General features: G+C 39.9%; 1 protein-coding gene across 1 annotated transcript in view; it reads right to left on the bottom strand.

Moving 5' to 3' along the window:
- Positions 1–2,142: 2,142 nt before the first annotated feature.
- The window catches only part of GALNT12 (polypeptide N-acetylgalactosaminyltransferase 12), a 45,581-nt gene continuing 35,030 nt past the window's right edge, over positions 2,143–12,693 (bottom strand). Inside the window, exons 8-10 of the mRNA XM_041408105.1 lie at positions 12,382–12,495; positions 6,158–6,313; positions 2,143–3,804 (exon numbers count right to left, since the gene is read on the bottom strand). Coding sequence (XP_041264039.1) covers positions 3,667–3,804; positions 6,158–6,313; positions 12,382–12,495 — 408 coding nt within the window. The 3' untranslated portion in view covers positions 2,143–3,666. The remainder of the gene's footprint in view (positions 3,805–6,157; positions 6,314–12,381; positions 12,496–12,693) is intronic.

Here is a 12,693-nt window from a genome sequence, read left to right as displayed (position 1 = left end):
TTCCTTGCAGTGCTGACTGGGACTGGTCTAATCAGGCTGTGTCTATTCATAAAAATATCAGGACACAGTGGATTAAAAAAAAAAAAAAAACCAAAAAAACCCAAAAAAACCTGGTTATCTAGGCATAGTAATTTTAGTACCGCATGTACATGCATTATGTTTTTCCTCTGTAAATGAGAAATGTAGGAATACTGCAGTGCTGTAATTTGAACTCAGCTACTGCTGTTGCACCTCAACAGAAAGGGGAAGCTCTCCTATTCATCTTTTCCCTCTCTCCCAAGGGCTTTCCCACCTACCTCAGCTAACTTCCTAGACCAAAGTTCGTATTTGTTACAAGAGCATACGGCATTCTCAAACACCGCTAAAAAAACCTGCACAGTTGCAAGAATATACACACAACTGCATGATCCTAACCATACAGTATCTACAGACACCTTGACTACTATGTCTTTATATCAGGGTATCAGGATAAAGCTCAACTAACTTCAAGTTAATCCCCAAATCTAAAGGCCTTAAGAGAGGCAAATGAAGTTAGAAGAGCATCAGATTTTAAATTATCAACCAAGCACTGTCACTGTGTAAGTGCCCATGTTTTCATAAACAGGAAATTGGAGCACAATCTCATCAGTCCTGGTGTTATCAACCGACATGAATTTCCCCTTGCAGTGCATCTTACCACTTCCTATAAACATAACAAAAATGGAACACACTTTTGAGTCTCTGTTTTCAGCAAAGCCAGCAAGAAATACTTTTTCCAATTCATGTTGACTGATGCATGTACAATGATGATTGTTTTTCCAAGGTGTTTGTGCCAGCTCTAGCAATTCCCCAACAGAATGGTTCAGACAAGGCTGCATATACAGAGGTTTCAGTGGTTTAGTTCTTAGAATAAACTGTACTGTCTTCTGTTGAAGTGAAAAAAATCCACTGTTTCCAAATCACTGTTGAAGTGAAAATCCAGTAAGTTTTAGTCCATGTTGAAGACCCACAATTTTTAAATTAAATTGGTGAGTGAATAAAGGAAAAAAAGTCAAAATCTCTGCCTGATAATTTCAAATAAATATGATAATTAGGTACCTGACTGTAGTCTGGATGGCTTTCTAAAAAAATACATAAATACAGGAATAGAAAGACTAAGAAATAAGCATTAATTTGTGACTGAAATCCTCCAATTTTTTCCATTTCTATGAGATATCCAGCCCCATCTCTTCTCAGAAGTCCAAAGGCCACAGTCCATTCCTCAGCAGGTAGCCCTGACCTTCTGCAAAAGGAAGTCTGGAGATGTTAAAGGAAGTCTGAAGATGTGCTTCATGACTCAGATGCTTGATGGAGTCCTTCACCCTCCAAACCTGAAGCTAGGCATTAATACAACTCCAGTGAGTTGAGAAGAAGAAAAGCTGTCAAGGAATAAAAAATGGTAAGTGGAGGGACTGTAAGGCCAACACAGAGGGAGCAAGCTGGTGGCATTGCTAATGTTCAGTGTTTGCTTTTGAACTTGAGTGTGTTTGTCTAGCAAATATGCAAGCCAGGCTGGCAGGTTTGCTGGCATATGTGAAAACATCTTAGCTGCAGAAAGCCAAAAACATCAATACTTCTCTCTAAACAAGGGCAAAGTGAAAAGATGTATAGGAAATAATTTCCACTTACTAAGTTTCACTTGCATTCCACCATCTGATGATAAAATCTTGAAATCCCAAGACTGAGAAAACCTCACTGAGAATGGAGGTCAGTGAGAGCTTTGACTGTGATTCTAGTAGCTGGGCTTTTATCTGCTACTAACATTGTTCAATCAGCATTCAAGAAGGCAAAGCAGAAATTAATAGAAAATCCTTGCTGTTCTCTCAGGCAGCCACTCACTTTTGATTTGTGGCTCCACAAAGTATAAACCACTGCTGCTACCAGGTGAACAGACGCATTACTGAGTTCAGGAAACAGAACTTGAGGTACCATAAAATGAAGCTGTCTTCTCCCAAGTGCTGCAGGGATCTGGGCCTAAGAGATCAGCAAAATGATTAAATGAAAACCACTGACCACAAGAAAAAAAATAGTGGATAAGACATTTCCCACTCCCACTACTGAATCACAAAGTATTTTATTAATTCTAACATCAGTTTCATCAGTCTAGCCCACAGAGACAAAATTTCAAAGGTGCTCACAGAAACCTTCTATCTACATGGGTAAGAAAGACCTTGGAAGAACATGTAAACATGTATCTCCTACCCTCCCCCCACATCCCAATCATATAAATAGGTATGCCAAAATGGCATGAGCTTGTGGGGATTCAAAGGAAAAGCTGTACATTTTTTTATAGAAAACATGAGCAAAAGCAAATCCCAAAACACAAACTAATCAAAACAGATGCCCAGAGTTCTGGGGGAAAAAAGGTTGACATTTTCATCCTTCTACACATAAGCAATCCTTCATCTGACAGGGAAAGAAACTCTTCTTATGAGCTTAAACCCTTCTAATCAACATGGCAATGCTGATGGTTGATGGCCAGACACATTGCTATACACACACTCCTTGTCTGATTGGGCAAGGCAGATCCCACACACCAGGGCACAAGCCATCCTGTACTGCTGCAGATTACACTCCCCGTTTTCAACAGGACCACATGAAAGGTCAACTCATCTAAAAGGACCTCCCGGACAAAATGCAAGTTATACCTCAAAGACAATAATTTTTGTATTAATATTAGCTGAATTTCACAGAAATCAGTTGCAAAACCATTTTAAAAATACAATTGTTTTTACATGAATCATTTAAAACTTAAATGTTAAGATTCATTTTCTCTAACTGTAATGTTGAAATTTTTAACAAAAGAATTATTGATAGGTCTTATCTTGAAAGTTTTATGCACACTGAAAATCCACATAACATTAAAGCTGGTTGTGGATTCCAGGACACAGCCACATAGCTGGGCCCATATGAATCTAAATAGCTTTTCCCAAAGCATCACCTTTAAATATTGTTGCCTTCTGCCTTTAAGAAAGATGAGAAAATCCCCATTTTACTTCCAAACCAATCTTAAGCTTGATTAGAAATTTGTCAAGTGCCATGAACATCTAAAATTGCCAGACTATTTAAGGTATAGTATTGTCAAGCATGTGCAATTTGTATGCAACTAGATTGTGCAAAAACATGCAGACATACTCTGCCTTTACATGTAAATCCACACTGTCTTCAGTGAGGGCTTTGTGGTAGTCACTTGGGGCAGAATATGGCCTACATTTACTTTCTTGGTATTTAAAAGACAAGAATAATTATTAACTACTATCTGTTAAAAGACCCAACTGCAGAATGTTTTAGTAGAAAAATAAACATTTTAAGTTATTGGCAGATTAACATTAGTGCAATTTTTTTTTGACTGCCTTGCTTCCACACAGTAGATTAAAAAAATGTCACTTGTGAAAAGAACCTAAGACACTTCAGAAGCAGTTATGTAGCTGCCAAATAAAAAGGAGCAGATTCTGTGGCACTTTATGAAGCTCTCAATACTTAGTGCCTTCTAAAGCTCCAGGAAACAAGATCCAAGGCTTGTCAACTAATTACAGTCCTTTCCATACAAAAATATATCACTTATGAGCTTTTCAAAAGGCTGACTAACTGCTGACTAGAAAGAGCACATTCTTTTAGCATTCAGCTATATCCTAGACAACATCTGGATCAACTTCTTTCTTTGAAGAACCATTTTTGGTAGTCCGAGTTGGTACAAGGTCGTAACAATGGTGCTGCGTTCCCATCGTAAGCGTTTGCCTCAGCTTGTACGCACTTCTGGGTTTGGGGGTGAAACAAAGTACCGTCCTACAAAAGAGAGAAATAAAGTTAGCTTTTCAGGTCTCAAAAATTGCAGACATATCACTGTGGTTTAAAGTAACAGAAAACATTTGCAACAAATAAATATCCCACATATCCTTCCAATGGGGTTGTGCAGTAAAGCCTAACTTGAGGATGTCTGAAACTTCATCATAAGATCCTGCTTTTAAACTTACATACACTGACATCAGTATTGCTTTAGAGTGACTCATGAAGTGGCATCTCAGCCTGTAAAGGATGGGCTAACATTTGCTTTCATTGTCTTTTGTTACTGGACCAGAATATGGCAGAAAATAACTAAGCCAAGCAGAAGCATTAGCCAAATGTATAAATTCATTGCACGTCTTGTAAATAAAAGGTAAATATTGTTCATTAAGCATAAATGTTGGAAATATTTTAGCAAGAAATTTTCCTGTCTCTTTGTAGGGTATATTTTTGGTGGAAAAGTAAAAATATCTAAGTGTGCCCCTTGCCTGCAGATGTGTGTGGAGTTCACTTGCTTTGCTGAAAGGCAGTACAGCTGCCTCAGAGGTGTAAGGTCTGACAGGCCTTCACAGTCAAATTCCCTAAAGAACACATTTTGAGACCTCAGGCCATTTTTTCTTGTTTATCTCCATTTCAAGTCTCTCATTCCAATCCAGGAGCACTGTCAGCTAGGATAGTGAGCTGCAAAAGGGCAGCATAGCCAGCTGTGGAGGACTGCCCTGCTCTGAGGCCATCCCCTTGGCCTGGGTGCCACTCCTACATGCAAGCATTCCCAAGGCCCTTGGCAGCTTTGAAAGAAAAATGCCAAGACCTTGTTTCTTTCCATAGCCCTGACTCCTGCGGAAGTCTGCTCCTTCCCTCATCAGGAATGTTGCACTTAACTGCATCCTGAGCCACAGCTCCTGATGCCCAGCAGCGTGTGCTTGCTCACAGACTTGCTGACAGATTCAGCTGCAGAATTACTTTCTTGCTTCCGTCACGATAATTCAAATTTTAGAGCGGGTTAATCAGTATCCATCTCACTCATTTTTGACTCAGTGTCCGCAAGAACTCGATTCTTGCCAAGCTGCTGGGAAGGCTGTTCAAATCTTTGATTATGCTCCATCCATAAGGACAAATGTCTGATACTACTATGCACAAAGCAAAAGAAATGTGGTGCTGACACCTCACCCATCACTCGCTTTGAAAGGTGGAGACCGGTGGTTTTGATTTAGTGCAGCAGCAGAAAAGGAATTGGAGCAGAGCAGTACACTCAAATCACACACAGGCACAGTGATCATGAAAAAGAAAATTTAAAGTAATTCCTAAAGTCTCAGATGATAAAATTAATGGTTAGGAATACAGTGGAAACAGATGCATTCCATAACTTTTTTCAATTTTTCCATTTTCTCAATTTGAAAATTTCAGTTCTCTTGATTACCTCTGGAAGTGACTGAAGATCCTTCAATATGTGTCATCTTAGGGATTTACGTCTATGACTGAGTAATTTTGTTAAAAGACGACATTAAAAATGAAACATCATTTATAAAGTCAACCTTTTAAATATTTTTATTTAGTAAAATCACTATGAGCTTCAGTGTGGACTAGATTTAGGGAACGGACAGTAACTTCCATCTTATTTTTTTAGAGTTTATCCTGCTACCTATCACTGCTGGTAATATCAAAGTGTGACATTTGTCAGCCATGGAGCCCGTAGGGATTAGATGCATTATGCAGACACATTATGTAAATATACCGTTTTGATATATTATGTGACCTTTTCCATTAGCCAAATAACAACACTCCAGAACCTGACCAAGGCCATCATTTTTCATCCAGCTTTTGTTCTCTCAGGCATCCAGGAGCTTCTTTACTGATTCAAAAATACTAAACACAAGCTTTTCTAATATTATGTAGAGGCAGCTGCTTAAAAGCAGGAAAGAGCACAAAGTAATGGTGATGAGTGAAGAACTGGGGATATATAGTAATATAAATATTGGGCAATATGTCAATGAAAAGAGAGCAGAAGTAGGTCAGCTATATGACTGGCTGGGGAAGGGTTATATTGAAGCACCTCAATCTCAGGACAAGACAGTAGGGGCGACGTGCAAGAGAGAATCTTCCTAACCTCCTTGATGTTAACAAGGGTGCTTTCCTTCCTCTAATCTCCCTGTTCTTTATGACTGGAATACTCTTTGCCTGCTACCCTGTTTCTGTGTTCAGATGTTAGAAGCCAAGATAGCCTATTTCTCCCAGAGACCTGTTGTGGCCTGCACGATATGTATGCAGTAAGATAAAAATTTTAAAAATTCAAAAAATCTCCTTCCACCCACTCCCCAAAAAAAAACCAAACCCAAACCCAAGCAGACACACTTACCTCTCTGAAAATAAACTTCTGGTTTTCAGGAACACTGTGGGCATTTTCTTGACACAAGTACATTGTCAAGTAGTCAGTCCCTGAATCGACCGCTGCGCAGACTTCCGGTTGTCGCGTGTTGTAACGTATTTCATTATGGGATGTGTACTCAAAAAACTACAAACCCAAGAGAAGAAACAAAGGACAGCAGTCATTTCATATGTAATCAGAGAGTGTTTATAAAGAAGTGTATACTAAGAGACTATAATTAGGTTCACAAGTAAAAGCTGCTGCTGTGAAGAGAAATTCTGCCAGAAATATTCAAGTGTCCTTAACTTCTACTGCTTACTATTTTACAGAAAATCAATCTCATCACAGCACTGCTTTACTCTTGTAGCACTTAAATGTCCTGGAAAACAGGCATTCCAGCATTAAAGAATTTCCAAAATTCAACTGCAATATTTAACTTTCACATTCTAGGCCCCCCTTAAAAATAGGATGGAAAACAGTTTCTGGCCTGACATTATGCCTTCTTAATTCAGTCATCACAAAGTAATATTACTTTTAACTAAGGAGTTGCTCACTGCATAGTTCAAATGCAGTTTTGTCCAGGTTAATTTCCAGTTATAATGGTCATTTCCAGTACTAAGGATGCATGGTGATAAGCATTTTGTTTTATAAAGTTGTAAGGTATTATTTGAAGCAAAACAGGTACAGCTGCTTTTAAATACGAAAAAAACTTCCTTAAAGACAATTTACTATCTTTGCTTGTTGCACGATATTCTGCAGAAATGTTATAAACATGCTCTGAAACTCCTGGCTTCTGTAGCAGCTATGGTTGAAGACTTCCTTAAAATTTTATTCTTATCATGGATACTTGCCAACTTTTGGACTTCATTAAAGAGTGGCAGAGTTGGAGAGTTGTTTGTATTTAGCAAGCTCATAAATAATTTAGATGACTATAGTGCACGGATGTGTGTTTAGATCTGATTTAGATTATACTCAGTAAAGTAGAGGATAGTTTTATAAACATCAGAAAATTGCTTATTACCCATAGTACAGCTGCATTAGCAGAGACCAATAAAAGGATGAAGGAGAGAAGGAATTCTCTTTTGTTTTGTTTCCCCCCCTGGAGACTGTAAGGCTTTGTGAAGGGGGCTGTACCAATTCAGAAATGTACATACTTGAACTTACCACAAAAACATCCTTAACAACCACCAGGGCTAATAACCTTGATGAGGAGTTGGAAATGGAGTTTCAGTGTAAACAGGACTCTGCTATTACAAAATCTTCAGCCATCCATTTCCAAGTGTAAGAGCTCTGATCTGGACTACACTGATAATTGTTTCATGAAATCTGCCCCTCCTATTATCACAATCAGGAATTTCTCTGTCAAGGTGGCTGTCACAGCCATACACCAACAAATGCTGCCCACTGCATCACCCTGGGGAGCCTCATGGCTTTTTTTTTCCAGCAATGATGCAAGTGACTGACCCCTGCCCCCTCACCCCAGAATTCACCTGTTTGCCACCATTCATTTGTGGTAAGCCACAAAGGGAAATGAGTGTTTTGTGAAAGCAACATCAAGTTTGAAGTCTCCCTGCTGACATAAGACCCCAGAGACCATGATTTTGCCTTGAAACCTATTGCTAAGATCTGTTCCTACAGTGTAGGTTGCACTACTTTTACATTTGCCTTACGCAAAAAAAATCTCAACAACAAAAGTAAATTGCGTGAATATATGGTCCTATTATTATTATTTACCCTAACAGGCAGCAGCTACTCCCTGGCCTTTTGGCTTTATTCCCAGGTTCAGTATCTGATTGACAGATGGAAAACCCACTACTTTGGGCACCACAGTGAGCTACAGGGACATGCATTTTAATCCTATGGCTTGTGAATAAAGAAAAAGCCTCAGTTCTGCTCAGCTGTGTGTGGATGGACACTTTTTACAGCTGCCACTTTCACAAAGCCATATTTAGAGCCTTGCTCGTTAGGGGATTTATTAGATATAATAACTCTTTAGCAATTTGTATTGTAAGTGAAAGCCTGCAAGCTGCTGACTGTACCAGATGCATCAAGAATAAATGGAGCAGCTACTAGATCAGAGCACTTCTTACTACTGATATCTTTCCTGAATGATCTCTCAAGGACTTGCACCAGATTCCAAAGAAGAGCAAGCAAAAGGATTAATTTCTGGATAGCTTTAAGGAATGGGGTTATAATACTAACAACCAAGCGCTCCTGCCTTGTTGCCCAATGAACATAACCAGTGCATTACCCTACACTGCTTCAAACTGAATAAATATTTCAGGCTTTGGGCTTTTCCAAGCTCTAGTAATGAAATAAAAATCTTCCTGCTCAAGAGATAAAGTGTTTTTTTGTTCTCTCTTCTTGCATTCTGTCAGCAGAAAGGAAGCGCTTTCAAACTAATCCATGGCCCAATAACTAGTAGCCTTACTGCATTTCTTTCCTTCTGAGAATCAGTGGATTCCCTTAAGTGCTATTGGCAAACTTGATGAGGCCTTTCTCCCAGTGTCTCTGGCTTCTGGACAATCTACAGGATATGCCTCAGCTGCATCAGTTTGTCTCTGGTACTGGGGCCAGCAGGAGATTTTGGCTACCTCACTGGACCCTGAAACACACTGTCATCCTTCTCTGTGCCTGGCTACTGCTGTTTTGCATGCAGGAAGAAGTTTTCACTTGATGGGTAGAACCAGCAGAGAGGTTAACAGGTCTGATATTCTTTTCTGCTGAAAACCCAATGGCTTTGCTAACTTCTTTGTTTCCCTCTCGCTATTTACGTCAAATGTATCAGCTCCAAATGGGAATTCTGGGAAAAACACTGTCAGGCAGTGTGTTCCCATCCTCTTATTACATCAGGTTGATTTCTTGCCATCACACATTGGTGCCTTCTGTACTGCTTCCCAGCCATACCCAGAAGGCAAAGGGCTTCATTGGTGCACAATTTCAAAGCCTTTAATTCTCCTCTGTGGGGCAGATACTCCCAAAAAACATAAGCAGCCTGAGGTACAATCAGTAGCCAGTGACTTACACTCACACAAAAGGAGTAAAAGAAACCCTCTCAATTAGACCATGGATTCAAGAAAGAACAGCAACAAACTACCAGTTTTCTGAGAGTGGTTTTATTCACTGAGATGTAAAAGAGGAGCAGCTGCTGGACCTTATAAATAACCAAAAGCACAGTGCTCTCTCCTCTCAGCACAGTGCACACAGATATTCAGAGGTCACCAAGTGGAGACTTGTTGCCAGTGAAAAGTTTTGAAGTTGTCCCCTACACAAACAGCCACCTGCCTGTGGTGTGAGACAGGCCGGGAACGGGAGCAAAGCTTGCTAAGGGCTTGCTGGTAAAACTCTATATAGGTAATGAGTGGAGTGATGAGAACAAACTCGCAGAAAAAAGGCAGGAGTAGTTTGGGATTAGGATGGTAGATTCCCTTCCAAGGGGCCAAAGAGAAGTTAAGGGCTGCCTGCTGTCAATAAACATCTCTGAGACTCTGTGGTTGTTGATACTAGAGGATGACCAAACCTTGCCAGTATCATTTCATCAGCAGATAGCGATGGACATAAATGTGGAAGACTTGACTTTTGATCCTGACATTGTCACCTGCCAAAGGATTCACAGCACAAGGAACAGCCTGCTACCTTTTCAGACTGACTGTCAAGAAGGCGGTAGGATGGGAAAGAAATGGAGAGAAATGTCCTGCTGATAGGTTTCACAGCTATTTGTGAGCCAGAAAAGGGAGCTGCAAGTCCAGTAACCCTAACTTCATTTCCCACCTCACTTGTGTTCCTCCATCTTGTCTTTTAGTCTTCCTCTGTTCCTCCACCCACAACTCTTCCTGCTGTCCACTTGTTCTCTTGCAACTACCCATCACCCCTACCCATGCCCCACTTTGCCAGCCGGTATCTCAGCTCCCACATTCAGTAACCTTTCCACTAAAATATTCTCCAATGACTCTTTTTAATTCACTCCCTGTCCTACTCTTTCCTCTATTACACATGCCCTGCTCATCACCTGTTGCTCAACCTGTCACAAAATACTTTGTCACCTTGGCCCTTTCTCCCTGGCTCCTGCCAGCCCTCCCATGCCTTTTTGCCCATTTCACTAATCTTGTTTTACCCATTTCCTGTGTTTGGCCTTCCCTCCTCAGGCTCTGCAGTTCTCTTGAGTCATCTCATGTTTTCCTTTATGGGTTTACATTGCAGTCAGGTGGTTTCTCCATTCCTCCTTCCTCCTCCTGCTTGGATGCCAGCAGAGGGAGTGGTTTGCACAGTTCCCAGAGTGTTGCTGCTTTCAGCCCAGCACCTGCTACCGCAGGTACTCGGATGCACCACACCATCAGCAGAGATGGAAGAGCATTAATACCCAGTGATGTGATATCTTGCAGTAAATTCAGTTAGTCTCTTAGTGCTAGCTAAACAAAGGATAACTATAAAAATGTCATCTCTTGACGATTCATCTCTGAATTGTACTTCTCTTTTGCTTTCACCTTTTATCTTATTTCTTTATTCTTTCTTGGGGAAAGGGATAAAATTTAAGCTAACTCTTTTTGCTCAGAGAAATGCAAAAAAAAAAAAAAAGGAAGCCCTTTCCTCTCTGTAAACTGCAATACAAGGAAAAATAAATCTATAAATACCTTTGTCATATTAGCATGTAATCCTATACATTAAATGCTTCTTAATCTACAAAAGCTGTCAATGTTACTTATAAGAAAGTGACTTGACTGGGCTATCTGATTATTAATTTCTCTATAGATCTATAGAAGTATTCCTAACTTCTGCAAGAATTTGAACTGAGGGAGTAAACAAGGTGAGGTGGGGTTTAGCATAACTGGCATACATCTGTCAGTATTGAGATCCTTTGGCTTTTATGGTACAAGATTCTCCTCCTGCCTTCCCCTGCATCTTGGCCTTAAGGACGGAAATATTATGAAACTTAAGACGTAAATCAGACATGAGCTAATAAATAATATCAAATAATAGTTATAATACTTTAGGCAATAAGCTTGCTATCAGCAACAAATCTATTTCCTTTTAAGATCTGAGGTACGTTGCTTTTTCTTTCCCCTTTCTCATGTAAAGTGCAATTCATATTAGACGCTTTCTCCCCAATACAAATTTGTTTTACACTCCTCAAGCTTTTATGTTTTGTTTTTTTTAAAAGCAGAGTTCAGAACGATAGCAGATACACTGCTTAACTGTCACATCTCTAGTTTCTTTCTTTTGTTTTCCCTTTTTTCCTTTTTCCAAACAATCCTAACTGAATGTTTGGATTAATTTCATTAAAAAAGGACCTAAACAGTCAAGCCACCCAAGATGTCACAGGGTTATGTACAAGAGGTCTCATAAGACCTTTGGTACTCAGCACTGATGAGACCGTATCTCAAGTACTGTGTTTACTCTAATCTGGGTTAGAAGCCAAAAATCAAGATAGACAGGCAAGTACGTACCCCACATCAAACATCAAGCTTCAATTCTGGAAGGTGGTCACTCAAAACTATGCAAATTCTAACTTGGCCAGCCATTCTAACTCGACACACAGTGCCCCACAACACTTTTACCATGGCATTATGCAGAGCGGCTTATAGGCATCAAAATTAATGACTGCTGCGCACAGATCAGTCAACATGGAGAAAGAAAACAGCATTTTCAGCTTCAGAAGTTAAAAACAAGGCACCAAGAACAACAGTGTTAAAGAGACCCCCTACTCTCCTGGATTGTGGAGGCCAAGCAAGGAGGACATTTCTGTAGAAGAACAGGAGAAAATGTGGTCTAAAACCTCTTGGGTAGTTAGACAAGCACCACGAGGAAGGACATGATGACAGACCCAGGTGGAACTAGGTGAGGTTTCCAATGTTACTAAGGGCTTTAGAGGCATGGACAGACAAAAGGTCAGAGGGGTTTTGGAGATGAGTGAGCACTGGCCTGTGAGCACTATAGCTGCACCAATGTGCTGTTAACCCCCGCTAATGAGCTCTGTGGAAAGGCATATTAAAGGTATGCATGAGTTCCCTGGGCTGGGTAGACAGCCTCAGAATGAAGAAAATCTGACCTGAAGATACATCAGAATAAAAAGCATTTAGTACAAGAATCAAAACTTGAACTAAGATCACCTTACTGTGGCAACACATTCTCTCAGCCCTATTGCAATGACTTTACCATACTTCCTTACATTACAACCATAAGTGTTAGTCAAAATGAAAATAAAACATCATTCTTACCTGATTTTGTCCCATGCCATGGCAGGGGTAGAGTATGACCCTCTGTCCAGTTACTTGATGTTCATTTGTAGGGTTATAATCAAAGCAGAAGTTTTCCATTCCTCTATTCTTCAGCTAATCAAAACAAAAGAATATTTTAAAATATTAGTCTAAAGTAAGGAACATATTCTCTTCATCCATCCTGATGGGCTCTGAGATTCATCCCAAAGCTAGTAGAATAAAAGCAAAGCAACTGGAATAGATCAAAGGGATGCAATGGTAACATCTCTCAGACTAATATGAAATAAAACTGGACCATCTTGACTCTGAGCA

This window comes from Onychostruthus taczanowskii, unplaced genomic scaffold (assembly GCF_017590055.1).
Source record: "Onychostruthus taczanowskii isolate IOZ18803 unplaced genomic scaffold, ASM1759005v1 scaffold29, whole genome shotgun sequence".
NCBI lineage: Eukaryota > Metazoa > Chordata > Aves > Passeriformes > Passeridae > Onychostruthus > Onychostruthus taczanowskii.
The sequence above is the reverse complement of the archived record's forward strand: the minus strand, read 5'-3'. Positions and strand labels throughout refer to the sequence as shown.